Source organism: Brassica napus, chromosome A8 (genome assembly GCF_020379485.1).
Source record: "Brassica napus cultivar Da-Ae chromosome A8, Da-Ae, whole genome shotgun sequence".
In the NCBI taxonomy this organism is placed as follows: domain Eukaryota; kingdom Viridiplantae; phylum Streptophyta; class Magnoliopsida; order Brassicales; family Brassicaceae; genus Brassica; species Brassica napus.
In genome coordinates this window covers 17473141-17489214 of record NC_063441.1, presented here as the reverse complement: position 1 = coordinate 17489214, position 16074 = coordinate 17473141, and the positions used below count along the sequence as shown (strand labels likewise).

Genomic DNA, 16074 nt, shown 5'->3' with positions numbered 1-16074 from the left:
TCTTCTGTGCAGCAACGAACTCTTGATTTTCTTTATCAAGATACAGATGGATCTCGAAGTAACGAATATAATTTTTCAGATCATCAAAACCAATGCTACTAGTTTCTTAGGAACTTGAACAGCTTGCCGTTGACTGTGGATCAGGCTATTGTGGGATCGAGTTTAGGCATTTTTTAAGTGATAATAAAATAAGACAGAGTGATTGGCACAATACAAGGTGGGTGCCTAAACTAAAAAGCTTATTTCTTTGAAGTGAATTACATGTGAGGTTAAATGATTTAATGAAACTTTAGAGACAATTTTAACCAAAAAAAAAGAAGTTAATAGCATTAAAATGTAATGATTGTAAATACTGAAAATAATTATTCAACTGTAACTGATTGATGATCAAAATAAATAAAAATTGGCATGGAAAAATGATATGCTCTTCAAATTATAAATTTTCATCTCAAGAAACTTGTAGTGTATAATCTTGGGATGATATTGTTATGCTTCTTCTTCTTTTTGTTCAAAAGGGATGATTCGTTTGGTAAAAGGGGGGAATATTAGACGTCAAAGTATTGTCTTTCTTGGAACTCTGTGTCTCTTCCTCACATAGGTTAAGTCAAGTTTCACGTAATTCATCAAATTCTCATTCTTTTATTATTCCTTCTTCTCTCAAAACTCAGATCCGAATCATTGATCCCATTCCTTTTTCCTTCAAATTCTCTTTTGATATATTCGAACTAAAGAAACACACAGTCTCTCTCTCTCTCTCTCTCTCTATCTCTTTTGTAAAGTCGTGAACTTTGACCATTAAAATCAGCTTAAACCACTGTTTCTTGGTGGGTTCTTGCCACTTTTATCATTTAGCTTTGCAGCACTAAGAAGAATCCGGATTGGTATTTAGTGGGTTAATCGGGTTCTTCAAGATGGATCAAGAAGTAGTCATCGGTGGAAAGTTTAAGTTGGGTAGGAAACTCGGTAGTGGATCCTTCGGCGAACTTTATTTAGGTATCTATCTATATCACTTCCTCTTCTTCTTGCTCTTCTTGTTTAGCGGCTTTATTTGATGTTTTATATTTTGCATCTTTTATTAGGGATCAATATTCAAACTGGAGAAGAAGTCGCAGTTAAGCTGGTAAAAATCTACTTTAGTTTTGAATACTGACTAGTCTTTTGACTGTTCTAGTAAGAGTTTTTTGTTGTTGCTTCCATTTGTGTAGGAACCTGTGAAGACAAGGCATCCTCAACTGCAATATGAATCCAAAATATATATGTTTCTTCAAGGGGGAAGTCAGTTTCTTTTCCTCTTCTCACATCATTTTTAGATCAACTTTTAGTTCTCAAATGGTTTTTTTCTTTCTTCCTTGTGAATTAGCTGGTGTTCCGCATCTCAAATGGTTTGGGGTGGAGGGTGAATACAGTTGCATGGTTATCGACCTTCTTGGCCCCAGCTTGGAGGACTTGTTCAACTACTCCAATCGTATCTTCTCTTTGAAATCTGTTCTAATGCTTGCTGATCAATTGGTAACCCTCCTCTTTACTCTATCACTTCAGGGCTACTTTGGTCTTTGAGAATCTCATCTTCCTTTGTATTATCTTGTATCAATGGTGCAGATATGCAGAGTTGAGTACATGCATTCCCGGGGTTTTCTTCACCGCGATATCAAACCTGACAACTTTTTGATGGGTCTTGGCCGCAAAGCCAACCAGGTTTATATCATCGATTATGGCCTTGCTAAAAAATACAAGGATCTTCAGACCCAGAAGCACATACCATACAGAGAAAACAAGAATCTTACAGGAACTGCACGGTATGCAAGTGTCAATACGCACCTTGGGATTGGTAAGAGCTGCTTTCTTTCTTGTCTGAAAACTCTCTGTCTTCCTCCTTGCTAACTCCCTTTTTTTTATGCAGAGCAAAGTAGAAGAGATGATCTGGAGTCGCTTGGTTATGTGTTGATGTATTTTCTACGAGGAAGGTTGGAATCTCTCTCTCTCTCTCTCTCTCTCTCTCTCTCTCTCTTGGTTGCATATCACTTATGAAAATCCTTAAACTTGAGTCCATTGTCTGTATCAGTCTTCCATGGCAAGGTCTAAGAGGTGGCACAAAGAAGCAGAAGTATGACAAGATTAGTGAAAAGAAGATGCTTACTCCTGCTGAGGTACACATCATTCATTTATTAAAGAGGATAATGTATGTTTTTCAGATGTCCCATTTAGATTTTTTGACTTAGATTGGTTTTACCTTTTTTTGGAGATTCTTTGCAAGTCATATCCATCAGAGTTCACATCGTATTTCCATTACTGTCGGTCATTGAGATTTGAGGACAAACCAGATTATTCATATCTCAGAAGACTTTTCAGAGATCTTTTCATTCGTGAAGGTTAGAAACTCCTTGCTCTTTGTTTATTCTCTATCCCTTATCCACAGCTTGTTTGTTTGTTTTGATGAAATGAAGTATGCTTGTAGGTTACCAGCTCGACTACGTGTTTGATTGGACAAACTTGAAATATCCTCAGACTGGCTCTAGTTCGAGACCAAGGGTTAGTAGTTATATTATTGATTTCAGATCCAAAAATTCATAACAGCTCAATAATCCAAAGAACTTTATCTTGCTATTGTTATGTCTTATCGTTGACAACAGCCAACTCCAAGACCAGCCTTGGACCTCACAGGATCACCTGCAGACAGATCTCAAAAACCTACCGGTACATTGTTGTTCTCCGTCTTTACATCCGTGAGTGTTAAGAATGATGAAAAAAACTGAGAAGTTAATTTTCCTGATATTGTTTAGTGGGAAAGGACCTGAGGGAGAGATTTTCAGGAGCTATAGAAGCATTAACCAGACGAAATGTATCAAGCCAAGGCGCCGCTCATGGTGATCGCTCTACTAGATACAGATCTTCTGATGTCAAAAAAGACAAGGTTGGTTTTTATTTCTACCTATCATGGAAACTTCGTCCCTACTTATTTATCAAAAGTAATGAAGTAGGACTTCTAAAGAATGTCAGAAAGTTTGATTGGTTTGTTGGCTTCACTTGCAGCAAGAGTCTTCTGATAGACATCGTTCTTCATCTCGAAATGGAAGTAGAGGTGTGATGTCAAGCAGCAGACCTGTCTCGTCAGCTGAGCCGAGTGAGAACCGCTCAAGCCGATTATTTTCAAGTACAAGTCAGCGGGTTCAACAGAGCTCTGAATCCAAGCCATCATCGGCAGCAGCTGGACATGAGGATGCCATAAGAAGATTCGAGCTCCTTACCATCGGCTCTGGAAAGAAAAGGAAATGAAGTTAGAAGGCGATGGCAGTGAAAAGACATGCCCATCATGCATCTAGATTCTCATCCTCTTAAAAAAATGCATTGTTTCTTACATTTGGAACAAGATGAGAGAGAGAGAGATTGAAAGAGAATATTTTCTGCCTCTCCCAATCTCCCATTGTCTGTGTGTAACTTGTGACGAGTACTTCAGGTTTTGTTTTCTAAAGCTTCAATGTAGAATGAAAATATAGAAAACATATTGTAATTGTCAAAGCATTGATGAAGATGTTTTTAAAAACTGTGCAAATAAATGAATTGGACAATTCTGCTTCTGCTGAAATATTATAGAGATATATTTGATTAAGGTGACATATAGTTCCTTCCCCCACTTGAGAACTAGTCGAAGGTTACAGATCTCTAAGGCTACTACTACTACCTCTGAATAGACTAAGGAAGAATACATAAGCGACTAATGCCTTCTTAGCATATATTGTTGAAGATGTGGTTCTTTTCCAACACTGAGAACTAGACAAAGCTTACATCTATAAGTCTACCATTGAACAGACAACAGAAGAAGACATAGCGACCAATATCTTTTGAGAGTAATTAACGGAATGGAGCTGAGATGAGCTACAACGGGTGATGGAAGTCCCATCAACTTCGTGGTTCAGTGTACTTTCGATATGGGCGTAAACTGCATCTTGTTTTCTATGGGAGCTTCAGCCTTATTCGTTGTAGGAAACAACTGATCAATTCTTGTCTTGAAGAACCTCATCTTTTCCAGTGTGTTGAGAGAGCTCTCTCTGATTGCCACAAAGGGTGAATATATTTTCAATTCTTAACTTTCTACAAGATGCTGGTTCTTTGTCACCAGCGGTACTGTTCCCGCAGTTTTCTTTACCCAAACCTCCAAAGTTCAAACTAGGCATTGGTCTTGTTGTTACGGAGCAGATGCTTTTATCCTCTACTATCACTTTCTCTTCATCTTCTTCGACCTCTTCTTCTTCAAAGACAGTGCTCAGGCATACACGGTCAGGGTACATTTGCGCAGCCATATTCTCTTGAGGCTTCGGTTGCAAAACATTAGACAAATTGCTGCTGATTGTGTTGCTTGGTTGGTATGAAACAGCAGATCCCCATACTGGATCACCCATATCAAGATCCATTGACTTCCCCATGTCAAGATCCATCGACTTCACCATATCATCATCCGAGTAAAGACTCCTGAGTCTCTTGGCAAACCCACTGGTTTCATCAGTAGTGGCCCTTGAGCGCCGAAACTCAACCTCGATCTCCTCCAACCGTCTTCTCATCATCTCCAGCTCCTCTTGCTGCTGCACTATCCTTTCTTCCATTCTCCTTCTCTCCATCTCAACGAACTCCTCCGCCATTCTTCTGCATTCCTCGAGTTTCTTCTCTAGTTCAGCTTTCAAACGCTGGGTTCTCTCGTTTACTTTCTCTTCGATTGCCTCCTCTTCATTGGTGGCGGCACATGCTTCCTTCTGTAATAAAAGAGATCGCAAAGCAGCAACTTCCTCTTCCTTCTTCTTCAGCTGCTTTTGTGCATCGTTCCTTTCTTTCTCTTGTTGCTTCTTCTCAGACTGGAGTTTGGAAATAAACTGATCCATCGCTGCTATCCTTGAAGAAGACTCATCACCCCCATTCTTATCTTTGTTAGGAGTATGTGACCCGCGAACTATGCACTTTGCTTTTGCCCCATACTCTAGAGTGCAGAGAGTCTTGTGCATTTCCTTTGGATCCGGGCTCGCACATAGGATCATTAGTATCTTTGACTTATCATCTTCAAAAGAGTCCTACATCAAGAAAACAGAAACAAAACTAAGTATCTTCAACACTTTCCAGAGGATACAAAAAAATAGAACAAGAAATTGACCTGAAGCAGCATAGTCAGCTTGCTGTCTCTAAAGGGCACGTGAGAGTCTCCATTTGCTATAGATTCCACAACTCGCTTCAGTGCAATATTTCCTTGGTTGATCTTAGCAGTCTGTTGAATAAAGATATACTTTTATAACTTTGATAGAATCAAATCAACCGAGAGAGAGAGAGGGTAGAGATTCAAAACATTACTTGCATCTTTGCTTCAAATCCAGTCTGGCCAGCTCGGTCTATATTCTCTGAACCAGCCATGTCAACAAGCATCAACCTTCCCCCAACAGTTGGCACATCAAGTATAATCTACATAAAAGAAACAATCAGTTATAAGCTGTAAGATTTTATAAGATATTATACGCTGCAAGCATAAGTTGTAAGTACAAACAATGCAGTGACTCCGGGAACTTCTTTCATTGCAAAGAGTGCTTTTAACAATCCTCCGTTTCTCCACTTTCGCAATTTCTTTAGATATTTTCCCAGCGTCTGTCCCTGAAATGAAGGTTGCATTTTTGGCCTTCTTCCCCATCACTTCAAGCCTGGCCTGTAAAACAACAAAGTCCAAGGCCTAATCAACCCAAATACCAGTAGCGAGATAACCATGTGAAAGGTTGATCAAATCAAACATTAAAGTAGAGATACTAAGCTACAGCTCGTGAACAAGTTCAATTTCACACAAAATAGAAGAAAGAAAGTCAAACAAAGCAGCATCCTCTGTATAAAACAATCCTACAATTAACCACAAAAGAAGACAAATTCCAAAAAAAGTAATATAACAATGTGAAGGTTTGATCAAATCAGGAAGCCACTAACGCCCCTAGTTAGAGACGCTACAGCTTACAGCTAGCGAACATGATCAATTACTTTCTACAAGAAACCACAAAACTCCAGAAAGTAATATAGCAATGTGAAGGACTAATCAACAAGGAAGGCCATTAACTAGAGTTGATAAGCTACAGTTAGTGAACATGTTCAGTTTCACACAAAGGAACAAAGAAAGTACAATCCTTTAGACAAGACTATTCTAAAAGAGTCCTCTCAATTACCTTAGAGGTTCCTCCTTTGGGACAACCAATCCCCAAACTGTTACTACAACTAGTCGAAAGAAGATCATAAATCTCCTCATTATAAACCTCAAGAACAGTGACCTGAACAAAGGCAACAACACCACCATCCAGAATCTCCCTCAAGGATCGATACACAATCCCAGCCTCCTTCTTCCCCCTCTCACCACACCCACCAAACATTGTATGGCTCTTTCCAGCGCCAGTAGGTCCATACATCACGACCGTACATTTCTCCCCAACCTTCACGCCTTTGATCCTCTCCTCTACGAACCTCTTGTAAAACGACTCGATGCCTTCTTCCTCCGAGAATGACACTCCGTCGAGGGTGAAGTCTCTGTACACGGCATCAGCTCTGACTCTGACCGTTTGGTTGTTGTCTGGGTTTGCTTGGAAGATAGAGGGAGGTTTCTCCTTGCGGTCTGGGTGGTCTCGGATCCGGCCGATTACTTCGACCGGGTGCTCCGGTGGAGTGTGGTCTGGGTTTGGGGGTTTGAGGTGGAAATTGAGGCGGTGCTTGGTTTGTGGGGTTTTGATTAAGGTGAATTGGGTTTGGTTTGATTTTGCGGAGGAGGAGGAGGATGGTGTTGGTGCCATTTTAGAAACTTTTCGAGCTTCAAAGCTTAGAGAGAGAGAGAGAGAGTGGAGAAGAGATAGATTTTGAAATGGGGATTTAGGGTTTGAGATTTTGAGGTTTGAAGTTTGAACCTAAACGGCTATTTTTTTTATCCACGGGCCAGTAAGGAGAATTTGACGCTTTAATCCGTGACCACTAAAATGAATAATGAGAACAAAAAGAAAATGAACAAGAAGACACACAATTCAAAATAATGAGAAGGAACATTGAAAAAAGGTAATATTCTTTATAAATAATGTCAAATTTGAGATTAGTTTAATTTTTTTTGCTAACTTAAATTTCAAAATTCGCCTTTGATAATTTCCAGTTATTCTTTTGGTCCCCATTTAAACTTCAAGTCTTAACTTTTAAAAAACACTTTCAAATCAAAGCTAAATATATTCCAATTCACACAAACACCATTTTTAGTCTTAAATTTCAGACGAACACAATTTTTTTTTTCATTGATTATGTCATTTTAGACTTCAAACATTAAAACATCATTGAAGGATATTTTCTACTTAAATGTAATCATTTAACTTTAACTAAAAAATAATTTTCTTCTACCTAATGTCTTTTTCATATCATTTAGATACTTAACGAAAATTAAACTGAGAGATTTAAGTGTTCAGGTCAAGAAGAGTTTTTTTTTATTAACCAGAATCAAATGGCCATATTTAGAAAGTAAACATATGGTAACCAATGTTTTAGTGGTTGACCCTTTTTTTGTCAACCGTTTTAGTGGTTGATTAATCTCGTATTTAGAATAATTTAGCCGAAAATGTAAAGCACTGAAAGTCAGGATGTCATTTTTTTGTGAATTGGAGTTCTTTTAGCTTAAGTTTAAAAGTTAAGGTTTATGTTGTCAAGGTACCCCCAATCAAATGCAATGTAATGTTTCTTTTTTTATTTTCGGCAACTCATGCATTTTTGAGATTTACTAAAGTCTGTGTTATTGGGCTTATTGTTGGTTAAATAAATGGGCTTTTAACATTTAGGCCCAAAACTTGTATAACAGGCGCTAGGGTTTCTCAAAATCCTCTTATAACCCCAACCTAGTGTTCCTTACGGTTGTTTGGCAGCTGACGACGACGGCGCGAACTTCACCGAAGATCCAAAATGGTGACTCTCTTCTCTTTCTGCTAAGTCTCTCATAGTTTAGGATAAACTTTTTATATTTCCTAGAGCTTTGTTAGGTTGCCGTATCCCCTTTTGAAGTAGCTTAGTTATTGTTTATTGATTTGTTAGCTAACTACTTCCTCTGAGTTGATTGCGTCTGATTTTGATTCTTGAGTCGTTAGTTAATTGTAAAAGTAACAGTCTTCACTATTTAGGTAGTTAGTTCTTAGGATTCCGACCAATTGTATATGTCGTTGAGACCATTTTTCTTGTGAAAGTTATCTCAAAGTTGTTTGTTTTCTGGGGTGAATTGCAGGTGAACATTCCTAAGACAAAGAAGACTTACTGTAAGAACAAGGAATGCAAGAAGCATACCTTGCACAAGGTGACCCAGTACAAAAAGGGTAAAGACAGTCTTGCTGCCCAAGGAAAGCGTCGTTATGACCGCAAGCAATCTGGATACGGTGGTCAGACCAAACCCGTCTTCCACAAGAAGGTAACATTTCTGACACTGAGTTTCCTTTTCTTGTCGTTGGTTAAAATGCAATACTACCTTCTGAAAACCACGTCAGTAGTTTAGATTCCGATAATCAACTTTGAGTTTCCTTTTTGTACAACTATTTGTTATATCGCTCCCTGATTACTACTTGTACGTTTAGAGACGGTTATTTGACAATTTATGTCTAATTATGTAATATTTGGAATAGGCTAAAACAACCAAGAAGATTGTGCTGAGGCTCCAATGCCAAACTTGCAAGCATTTCTCTCAACACTCAATTAAGGTAAAGACACATTTCTTTTACATTTTGTTGACACTTGTAAGTTTAGAGTTCTAAACATTTGTATTGGTCTTTTGCAGAGGTGCAAGCACTTTGAGATTGGTGGAGACAAGAAGGGAAAAGGAACATCTCTCTTTTAAGTTGCTTCCTCCTATCTACTTTTTATCTTTTGTTCGTACTTGTCTTTGCTTGGACATCCGAATACATTTTGAATCTTCCAGAAATGGTTATGGACCTATGATCTTTTTAATACATTCGTATGAGATATTGTAAAACTAGTTACAACAGGCATAAATGAGTTCCATTTATGCCTATACATCCCTAATGGTGATTTTCAATCTAAAGTTCTCAAAATACATATGTCTTTCCAGTAACTTTAGGTTGAGAATCACCATTGGGGCTCTTTAGAAGCTTCCAACGCTGCAACTTAACAGCTTTTCTAATTAACTTAGAAACGCGTGGTTCTCTTTTTATAGCCGGATAACTTTCAAAATAGAGTTTTTGAAAAAAATAAGCCTGGCCAATATTTAATATTCTGATGAACTCATCCTACCACAAATAATGATATAACATTGGTAAAACCAAGCCATCATCCTTTGACGTGTTTTAACCGCACGATTACAGAGATTCTCTGTGACAAACTTGCGTGACAACTAGACAATGCCAATTGTCGTATCATCCTAGCCCCAACATTTCCATCTCAAAAACTCACTGTATCCTCTTTTTGTTTTAGTTGATCAAAAAAAAAAAAAATCCTCTTTCTTTTATAGATGCTTAGCTTTTTCGAGCCTGCGAAACACTGCCATATGGCATAATGGTGATTGGTTTTCTCTCTTTGTATCTGTAGAAAATTACCTCAACTTTGTTTTATTGCGTATATCTGTTCCCGCTGTCGGTATTGGTAACCTATCATATGCGTATGCGAGATATAATAAGATTCTGTTTATTTGTATACAAATCGTAAAAATTGCAAGAAAAGATTAATGGGTGTGGGAATTATATGATCATCAAGGCATTAGAGCATGTTTAAATGAACTCTTAAAATGAAGTTTTTAACAACAAAACATCATTATTTTAGTATATTGTAAAAAAATAATTAAATTTTAATTAAAATTAAATAGGTAAACTAATTAGAAGTTGCCAAGTGGAGGAAAGATGCAAAATTAAATTAAGAAATGCCACTTACATCTCTTAAATAAGAGACATATTTTAGTTCTTTTTCATACATTTAATTATATTTTTATATTTAAATAGTTAGAGCCTTGATAAGAACTTTGCCATATTCGTGCTCTTATATATCTACTCGCAATTCCTCTCAAATCCATAAAACGTATGATTAATCATCTTTTGAAAGAGATATGTTATAATCATCTTTTGAAAGAGATATGTTATAATATACGTATTGAATACTATTACATTAACAATCATGAAAAGGGCGCAATACTTCACTTGGAAGTAAAATGGAGATAGATAAACAAAATAAGGATGTTGAAACTCTGTTTTTGTCTACTTGTGCTAGTGTAAAACATGCAATATAAGTTGTAGCCTCTTCTAATAATAGAAGAAACGATAAGGGCGAAAAACATAAATTTCGTTAGAAGCCAAAGACAAGGAACGCATGTATATATCAATTAACCAACAATCTGCAAATGGGAAAAACACTCTTGGATTTATACATGTAGAGTCAGAAACACAGATCGTTGTAAATTGTAATCTGGAAAATACATATATACGGATACTACATAATAATCATTGAAGAAAAAAAGAGATTTCACTTGGAAGTAAAATGAAGATAGAGAAACACAAAGAGCAAGACGATCGGAAACACCAAGATAAGTGGAGGAGTTGGTGGAGCCACCGGTCCAATCATCAAAGGAACGAACAGTAACATCATCGCTACGACCACAATCGCCAAGATCGAACCCGGTCCGATTCCACCACATTCATTCGCCATTTCTGTTCTTCTCTTTAAATTAGACTCGATCTGTTGTAAATACTGTGTTAATTTTCCGTCACTTATTGAGTAATTTATAAAGATAACCAAACATCTATAAAGAGTTGTGTCGTTTGACCTTAGTATTACTAGACACAACGTTTCGCGCGATATTGCATGAGAACAAATAAAAACATTTGCACGTTAATAATAACCCGCCACTAACATCAAAACGCTGCGTTTTTTGATAATTTGTTTCTGTTGCCGCCGCGTGTTAATTCACGTAAACGCAGCGTTTTGCGCATCAACAACGAGAACCCGCTACAAACGTTAAAACGCTGCGTTTTAACGGTTGTCAATGGTTGACGTCAGGAGGTCACGTGTTAACTTCACAAAAACGCAGCGTTTTGCATAGCAATCGATGTGGAATTCAAAATCTCAAATAAATTTGAATTCTTTCGTTATCCCGCCAAATTTAAAAAGCGAAGACATTTCAAAAAACCTAATCTCTTGTCGTCTTGTGATTAAAATAGCCTCCATTTATCGCTTTTCTCTTTACACAATCAAATCAAAATACTTTTTTATTTTCTTCTCCCAAAGCCGATGTCAGCTTCATCGACTCGCCGCCGTCTGAAAGATATGAACACCGGCAACGGAGAAAACCAATCCTCCGGGAAAAAGCCTCTGAGGTCTGCAACTCCACTCCCGATCTCCACCACTCTCCAGAAATCATCATCGAGCAAAGAGAATCCAAAGCCTAGTCACCGTCCGTCGTTTGGATCCACGCAGAAGCCTCTGCTCCGGCAAGTCCAGCGGATCGATAAGTCCGCCGCGAAAGGCGTCGGTGATGGCGAGGGTCGGGTTACTCGATCCAAGTCTTCGGGGATACGAGGTAGGAGCTCGAGCCCGTCTGATCTGATTAGGGTTTTCTCGGATTTGAGAAAGAGGAACGAATCTAGGGTTCAATCGGATCAGGATAAGAGCTGTGATAGGGTTTGCGAGGAGACAGGTGAAGAGAGTAAAGGTAAGACGAATCCGAGCTCAAGCAAACTAGAGGGTTTGGTTCCAAAGGCAGATGCTTTGCTTGGGTTTGGGGAAAAATCTGATTGTAAAGCTGAGAAGATTGTGAAAGTTGCTAGTGGTGGAGCGTTGAGAAGGAAGTCTATTGATAACGTTGGGAAGGCGATGGAGGGAAGCGGTAATGTTGCTACTACTAAGTACCAAAGCAAGCTACACGAGAAGCTTGCTTTTCTCGAAGGAAAGGTTAAGAAGATTGCTTCTGATATCAAGAAGACAAAGGACATGCTGGATTTGAATAATCAGGACTCGTCTCAGGGTATGATCTCTGATTTACATCAGAAGATCACTGGGATTGAGAAGTCTATGATTCATGTTGTTGGAGGTTCTGAGGAAGGGAAAAACAAGGCTGCCAAAGCGAAAGCTTCGGTGAAAGGGTTGAACAAGGAGGAGCTCGAGGACAGGCTGTTTCCTCACCAGAGGTTGCTAAGGAGCAGAACTCAGTCCAAAGCAGTGTCGCAAGTCTCGAAAGGTCAAGGCTTTGGTGAGTCTTCTAGCAAGGCGGTGAACGTTGAAGTTAAGCCCTCGGGTCCTGTTGAGGAGAATCCAATAGCGCTAGAGTTCTTGGCCTCGCTTGAAAAGGAAAAAGTGGTATTAGAGAGTCATCAGAATGTGATGGAAAATCTGGAAGTTCAGGAGATGGATACAGAGGAAGCCTCAAAGGAAAACAATCCTTCAAAAGACGTTAGTCTGACTTCCAACTTAGCTGAGATTCTCAGAGCTGACGAAGACCTTGAGGAAATTGATGAGGAAGAAAAAGGAGACGAGATGGAGCTGGAAGAGATAGAGAATGAATGCATGTATCAACTTAACGACATTGGATCCAAAACTTCCACTGGAGGATGGTTTGTGTCAGAGGGCGAGGCTGTTATACTCGCTCATGATGATGGCTCATGTTCGTATTACGACGTTGCTAATTCTGAGGTACTATGCTTTCATTTTCTCAGCTTAGTAACCTTGTTTCTGGAACATTTGTCCTTCCTGTAAAATCTATTGTGTCATCAATCATGCTTGATCTGAGGTTAAAAGTGCTCGCATGGAGCATTGATATTAGATTTTCACATTGACCACATCATACACGTTTCCTAAACTTGCAGAAATACTTAATTACTAGAGCTGTTTTGGCTTATATGTTGTATGTAATACTCTAGGGTACTGAATGTAACTTTTTATCATTCTGGGTGGCTTTGTATGTGGTGGCTGGCTGAAATGTGTGCACTGTACATGCCTTGTTATCTCTTACATCAAAGATCTGAAATTTCTTTTTTTTTCCAGGTAAAATCTGTGTACAGTCCTCCAGATGATATCTCACCAAACACTTGGAGAGATTGTTGGGTGGTTCGTGCACCGGGTGCAGATGGCTGCTCAGGCAGATATGTGGTAGCTGCTTCTGCTGGCAATACGATGGAGTCTGGGTTTTGTTCATGGGATTTCTACACCAAAGACATAAAGGCGCTCCACATTGAGGACGGATCTTCAAGAGTTCCAAGGACTGCTCTGGCTCCTTTATCCAACAACACATCCCATGGTAGGAACACTCTGGCTTGTTCACTGTTACCAGAAGCTCAACAATGGTGGTACAGACCATGCGGTCCTCTCATAGCTTCAACTGCTAGTTTCCAAAGCGTGGTCAAGGTTTTTGACATCCGTGATGGGGAACAAATCATGAGATGGGAAGTGCAGAATTGTGTGTCAGGTTTAGATCATTCGAGCCCTTTACAGTGGAGAAACCGAGGAAAGCTTGTCATAGCAGAAACAGAAACGATTTCTGTTTGGGATGTCAACTCCCTTCACCCTGAATCCCTGCTCACCATTTCCTCTCCAGGGCGAAAAATCTCGGCGTTTCATGTCAACAACACAGATGCTGAAGTTGGGGGAGGTGTTCGTCAAAGGTTAGATCTTCATTTCACTTTGTCTAGTATAGTGAACATATATGAACATGAGGAAGTCAAAACTGGATACCTTTAGTATTTATTTCATTTGACTTATTTTGTTTGTCTTCACCTGAAATGCAGAGCAAGTTCCATGGACGCTGAAGGCAACGACGGAGTTTTCTGCACTACTGATTCAATCAACATCATGGACTTCCGTAACCCATCTGGCATTGGCGCTAAAATCCCCAAGCTCGGTGTTAATGCACAATGTATATCATCTAGAGGAGATTCAGTATTTGTTGGAACCAATCCGAAATCATCATCTGCTAAGAAGTCAGTGGGTTATTCCTCTCAAGTGCTGCAATTCTCTTTAAGGAAACAGCGTCTGGTGAGCACTTACAACCTGCCTGACTCAAACACTCACTCGCACCACTCTGCAATAACCCAAGTCTGGGGAAATTCAAACTTTGTCATGGCTACTTCTGGTATGGGGCTTTTCGTGTTTGATACTTCAAAAGAAGAGACCTCGATAGGTAGTGACAGTGGAACCGTAAAAGAGGTTATCGGTCCAAACGATATGTACTGCCCTTCGTTTGATTATGCAAGTTCTCGTGTCCTCCTCATCTCAAGAGATCGTCCTGCTTTATGGAGGCACATCTTATAGGTAATTCAATGTACTTTTTAATCCATTGTTTACTTTAATTTTGGGTCAGATGTTGATAGTAGCTGAATTTTGATTTTCAGGGGATTTTGTCAGATGAGTCAATCAAGCAAAAGATGGTGTTACCACGGTCGTGTGAGCGATTCTTATCTTGTTTAAACGGAGTGTCTCTCTATAGCACAGCTTGTGCTGCTTCTCTTGTGGTGTGGTGTGTTAAAAGACAATATAAGTACCAAACTATGCTTCTGAATTCTCTTGTTTGCTTTCTGTTTATTTGACTACAGTTTTGTACATACATCTGGTTGTTTTGATCAATGTCACAGGTTTTGTTGTTACTCAGATGATCTATACTATTAAAGCAAAATCCTTTTTATAAATCTGCTCCTGGATTTTCTTATTAATTACAAAACATTCCATTTCTTTTTTCAATTACTTTTAATGGTTTTCAGAAATTAAAAGCCCAATACATTTGCTTCTGTCCAACAAAACAGCCCAATAATTTAAAAACTTAAAGTCAAAGAAGCTCAACAATATTTTCTTTTAAAAACAATTATAAGTCAATTTAAATACATAATTATTATTTAATATTTGTGTAATTATAATTTAACATTTATGCATTATTTAAAAATATGTAGAATGAAAAACGTAATGTCTATTACATTTTTCATATAATATTTAATTAATAAGTTAAAATTGTAAATAAATAACCTTAGCAAATATATAATCACAATATGATTAAATTTATTGAGTAGAAGTTTGCACAAATTAATTAGTACACAAATTTATTATTATATAATAAAAAATAAAGAAGACAAAATTATAAAAAATTACTATAAACAAATATAAAATCTATTAAAATATAGATTAGACAAATATTTATTAATTTAAATGAAATTTTAAAAAGAAATGATTCCGCGCTTTGAAAGCGCGGGTCAAAATCTAGTTTCTAGCTTATAAAATGATCCGAATGAACTCGAAGGTAGCTAGCTAGTTGGTGAAATGGTCAAAGTGGCAAAATTTCTTTTGTCTAAGACAAAACGTGATTAATTCCTTGTAATCAAATCTGGATCTTCAAGTCTTGTTCCTCTGTTCCTAGGAGATTCCTTGTCCTCATGGTTCGTGTGTTTCTATGAGTTTGATTTCAATATCAAAGCACTATTTTACAAAGCTGACCTACTTTTATTTCCATCTATATAGTTAAAGAACTTATTCGTAGTTGGTATATAGAAAACAAACTATCAGACTGCTTTTTATTCACTTACCCATACTTAACTGTTACCAAACTTTCAGTAGATGTAAGGAACACACTTCACGATTCTAAGTCAATTTTCATTCACTTTTATCTACAAAGTAGCTATTATATACATGATCTGTAAGTCTAATGTTTCTTACTTTATCGACAACTCAACCCTATATTATGGAAAATTTTAAATAACTAATTAATTCAGATTGTGCTTAAGCGACCACCAAACTAATTAACAACCATTAACGTCCACTAACATAAAAATTCAGATTCTTTCACTTTCATAAAACATATAACAAAAGGACGACCTAAATTAGAAAGATGAACATTACAAAAATTGTTTCGAGATGTCCCATATGGAAGGGACAAAAAACTTAAAGCACGTATGGAGTTGTAGTCTTCTAGACTAGAGAAATGTGTCGATGGAGACATAAACAGAGCAAAGTTGTCATGGGGGTATATATGAAAACGTTAACTCATTTGCGAATTTAAGTCCAACAATTTATCAGTCAGTTGTTAGCAGTTGAACTAACTTTAAAGAGTTTGTTTAAATAAAAAATGTTTTAATAAGTGTA

General features: G+C 37.8%; 5 protein-coding genes across 5 annotated transcripts; 3 read left to right on the top strand and 2 right to left on the bottom strand.

The window, feature by feature from the left end:
- Nucleotides 1–242: 242 nt before the first annotated feature.
- On the top strand, nt 243–3566 carry LOC106361568 (casein kinase 1-like protein 11). Its single transcript, XM_013801334.3, has 12 exons — nt 243–993; nt 1080–1120; nt 1206–1275; nt 1361–1509; nt 1600–1828; nt 1901–1964; nt 2063–2147; nt 2243–2369; nt 2456–2529; nt 2631–2694; nt 2781–2911; nt 3031–3566. Exons 1-12 carry the CDS (start codon nt 912–914, stop codon nt 3271–3273), a joined length of 1359 nt encoding a protein of 452 aa, XP_013656788.1. The 5' UTR covers nt 243–911; the 3' UTR covers nt 3274–3566.
- A 139-nt stretch (nt 3567–3705) lies between these two features.
- Nucleotides 3706–7234, bottom strand: LOC106361567 (kinesin-like protein KIN-10A). Its single transcript, XM_013801333.3, has 5 exons — nt 6180–7234; nt 5522–5677; nt 5332–5439; nt 5138–5248; nt 3706–5057 (listed from the first exon to the last, which is right to left on the bottom strand). The coding sequence occupies exons 1-5, from the start codon at nt 6792–6794 to the stop codon at nt 3993–3995; spliced, it is 2055 nt and encodes a 684-aa protein (XP_013656787.2). The 5' UTR covers nt 6795–7234; the 3' UTR covers nt 3706–3992.
- Nucleotides 7235–7806: 572 nt separating this feature from the next.
- LOC125577116 (60S ribosomal protein L36a) lies at nt 7807–8965 on the top strand. Its single transcript, XM_048737900.1, has 4 exons — nt 7807–7935; nt 8249–8428; nt 8640–8714; nt 8792–8965. Exons 1-4 carry the CDS (start codon nt 7933–7935, stop codon nt 8849–8851), a joined length of 318 nt encoding a protein of 105 aa, XP_048593857.1. The 5' UTR covers nt 7807–7932; the 3' UTR covers nt 8852–8965.
- Nucleotides 8966–10361: 1396 nt separating this feature from the next.
- Nucleotides 10362–10693, bottom strand: BNAA08G17250D. The gene has a single exon (XM_013799610.2). The coding sequence runs from the start codon at nt 10663–10665 to the stop codon at nt 10483–10485; it is 183 nt and encodes a 60-aa protein (XP_013655064.2). The 5' UTR covers nt 10666–10693; the 3' UTR covers nt 10362–10482.
- A 501-nt stretch (nt 10694–11194) lies between these two features.
- LOC106361565 (KIN14B-interacting protein At4g14310-like) lies at nt 11195–14591 on the top strand. Its single transcript, XM_013801331.3, has 4 exons — nt 11195–12645; nt 12997–13613; nt 13737–14259; nt 14340–14591. The coding sequence occupies exons 1-3, from the start codon at nt 11248–11250 to the stop codon at nt 14257–14259; spliced, it is 2538 nt and encodes an 845-aa protein (XP_013656785.2). The 5' UTR covers nt 11195–11247; the 3' UTR covers nt 14340–14591.
- Nucleotides 14592–16074: the final 1483 nt, after the last annotated feature.

Excerpts from the sequence above, each read along its gene's own strand:
- LOC106361568 (XM_013801334.3), top strand. The coding sequence starts at position 912 with ATGGATCAAGAAGTAGTCATCGGTGGAAAGTTTAAGTTGGGTAGGAAA. Across the intron at positions 1,276-1,360 it reads TATGTTTCTTCAAGGGGGAA|CTGGTGTTCCGCATCTCAAA; the intron begins GTCAGTTTCTTT and ends CTTGTGAATTAG. Across the intron at positions 2,530-2,630 it reads GCTCTAGTTCGAGACCAAGG|CCAACTCCAAGACCAGCCTT; the intron begins GTTAGTAGTTAT and ends CGTTGACAACAG.
- LOC106361567 (XM_013801333.3), bottom strand. The coding sequence starts at position 6,794 with ATGGCACCAACACCATCCTCCTCCTCCTCCGCAAAATCAAACCAAACC. Across the intron at positions 5,249-5,331 it reads GATTTGAAGCAAAGATGCAA|ACTGCTAAGATCAACCAAGG; the intron begins GTAATGTTTTGA and ends TTTATTCAACAG. Across the intron at positions 5,058-5,137 it reads AGCTGACTATGCTGCTTCAG|GACTCTTTTGAAGATGATAA; the intron begins GTCAATTTCTTG and ends TTCTTGATGTAG.
- LOC125577116 (XM_048737900.1), top strand. Across the intron at positions 8,429-8,639 it reads AACCCGTCTTCCACAAGAAG|GCTAAAACAACCAAGAAGAT; the intron begins GTAACATTTCTG and ends TATTTGGAATAG. Across the intron at positions 8,715-8,791 it reads TCTCTCAACACTCAATTAAG|AGGTGCAAGCACTTTGAGAT; the intron begins GTAAAGACACAT and ends GGTCTTTTGCAG.
- BNAA08G17250D (XM_013799610.2), bottom strand. The coding sequence starts at position 10,665 with ATGGCGAATGAATGTGGTGGAATCGGACCGGGTTCGATCTTGGCGATT.
- LOC106361565 (XM_013801331.3), top strand. The coding sequence starts at position 11,248 with ATGTCAGCTTCATCGACTCGCCGCCGTCTGAAAGATATGAACACCGGC. Across the intron at positions 12,646-12,996 it reads ACGACGTTGCTAATTCTGAG|GTAAAATCTGTGTACAGTCC; the intron begins GTACTATGCTTT and ends TTTTTTTTCCAG. Across the intron at positions 13,614-13,736 it reads GGGGGAGGTGTTCGTCAAAG|AGCAAGTTCCATGGACGCTG; the intron begins GTTAGATCTTCA and ends CCTGAAATGCAG.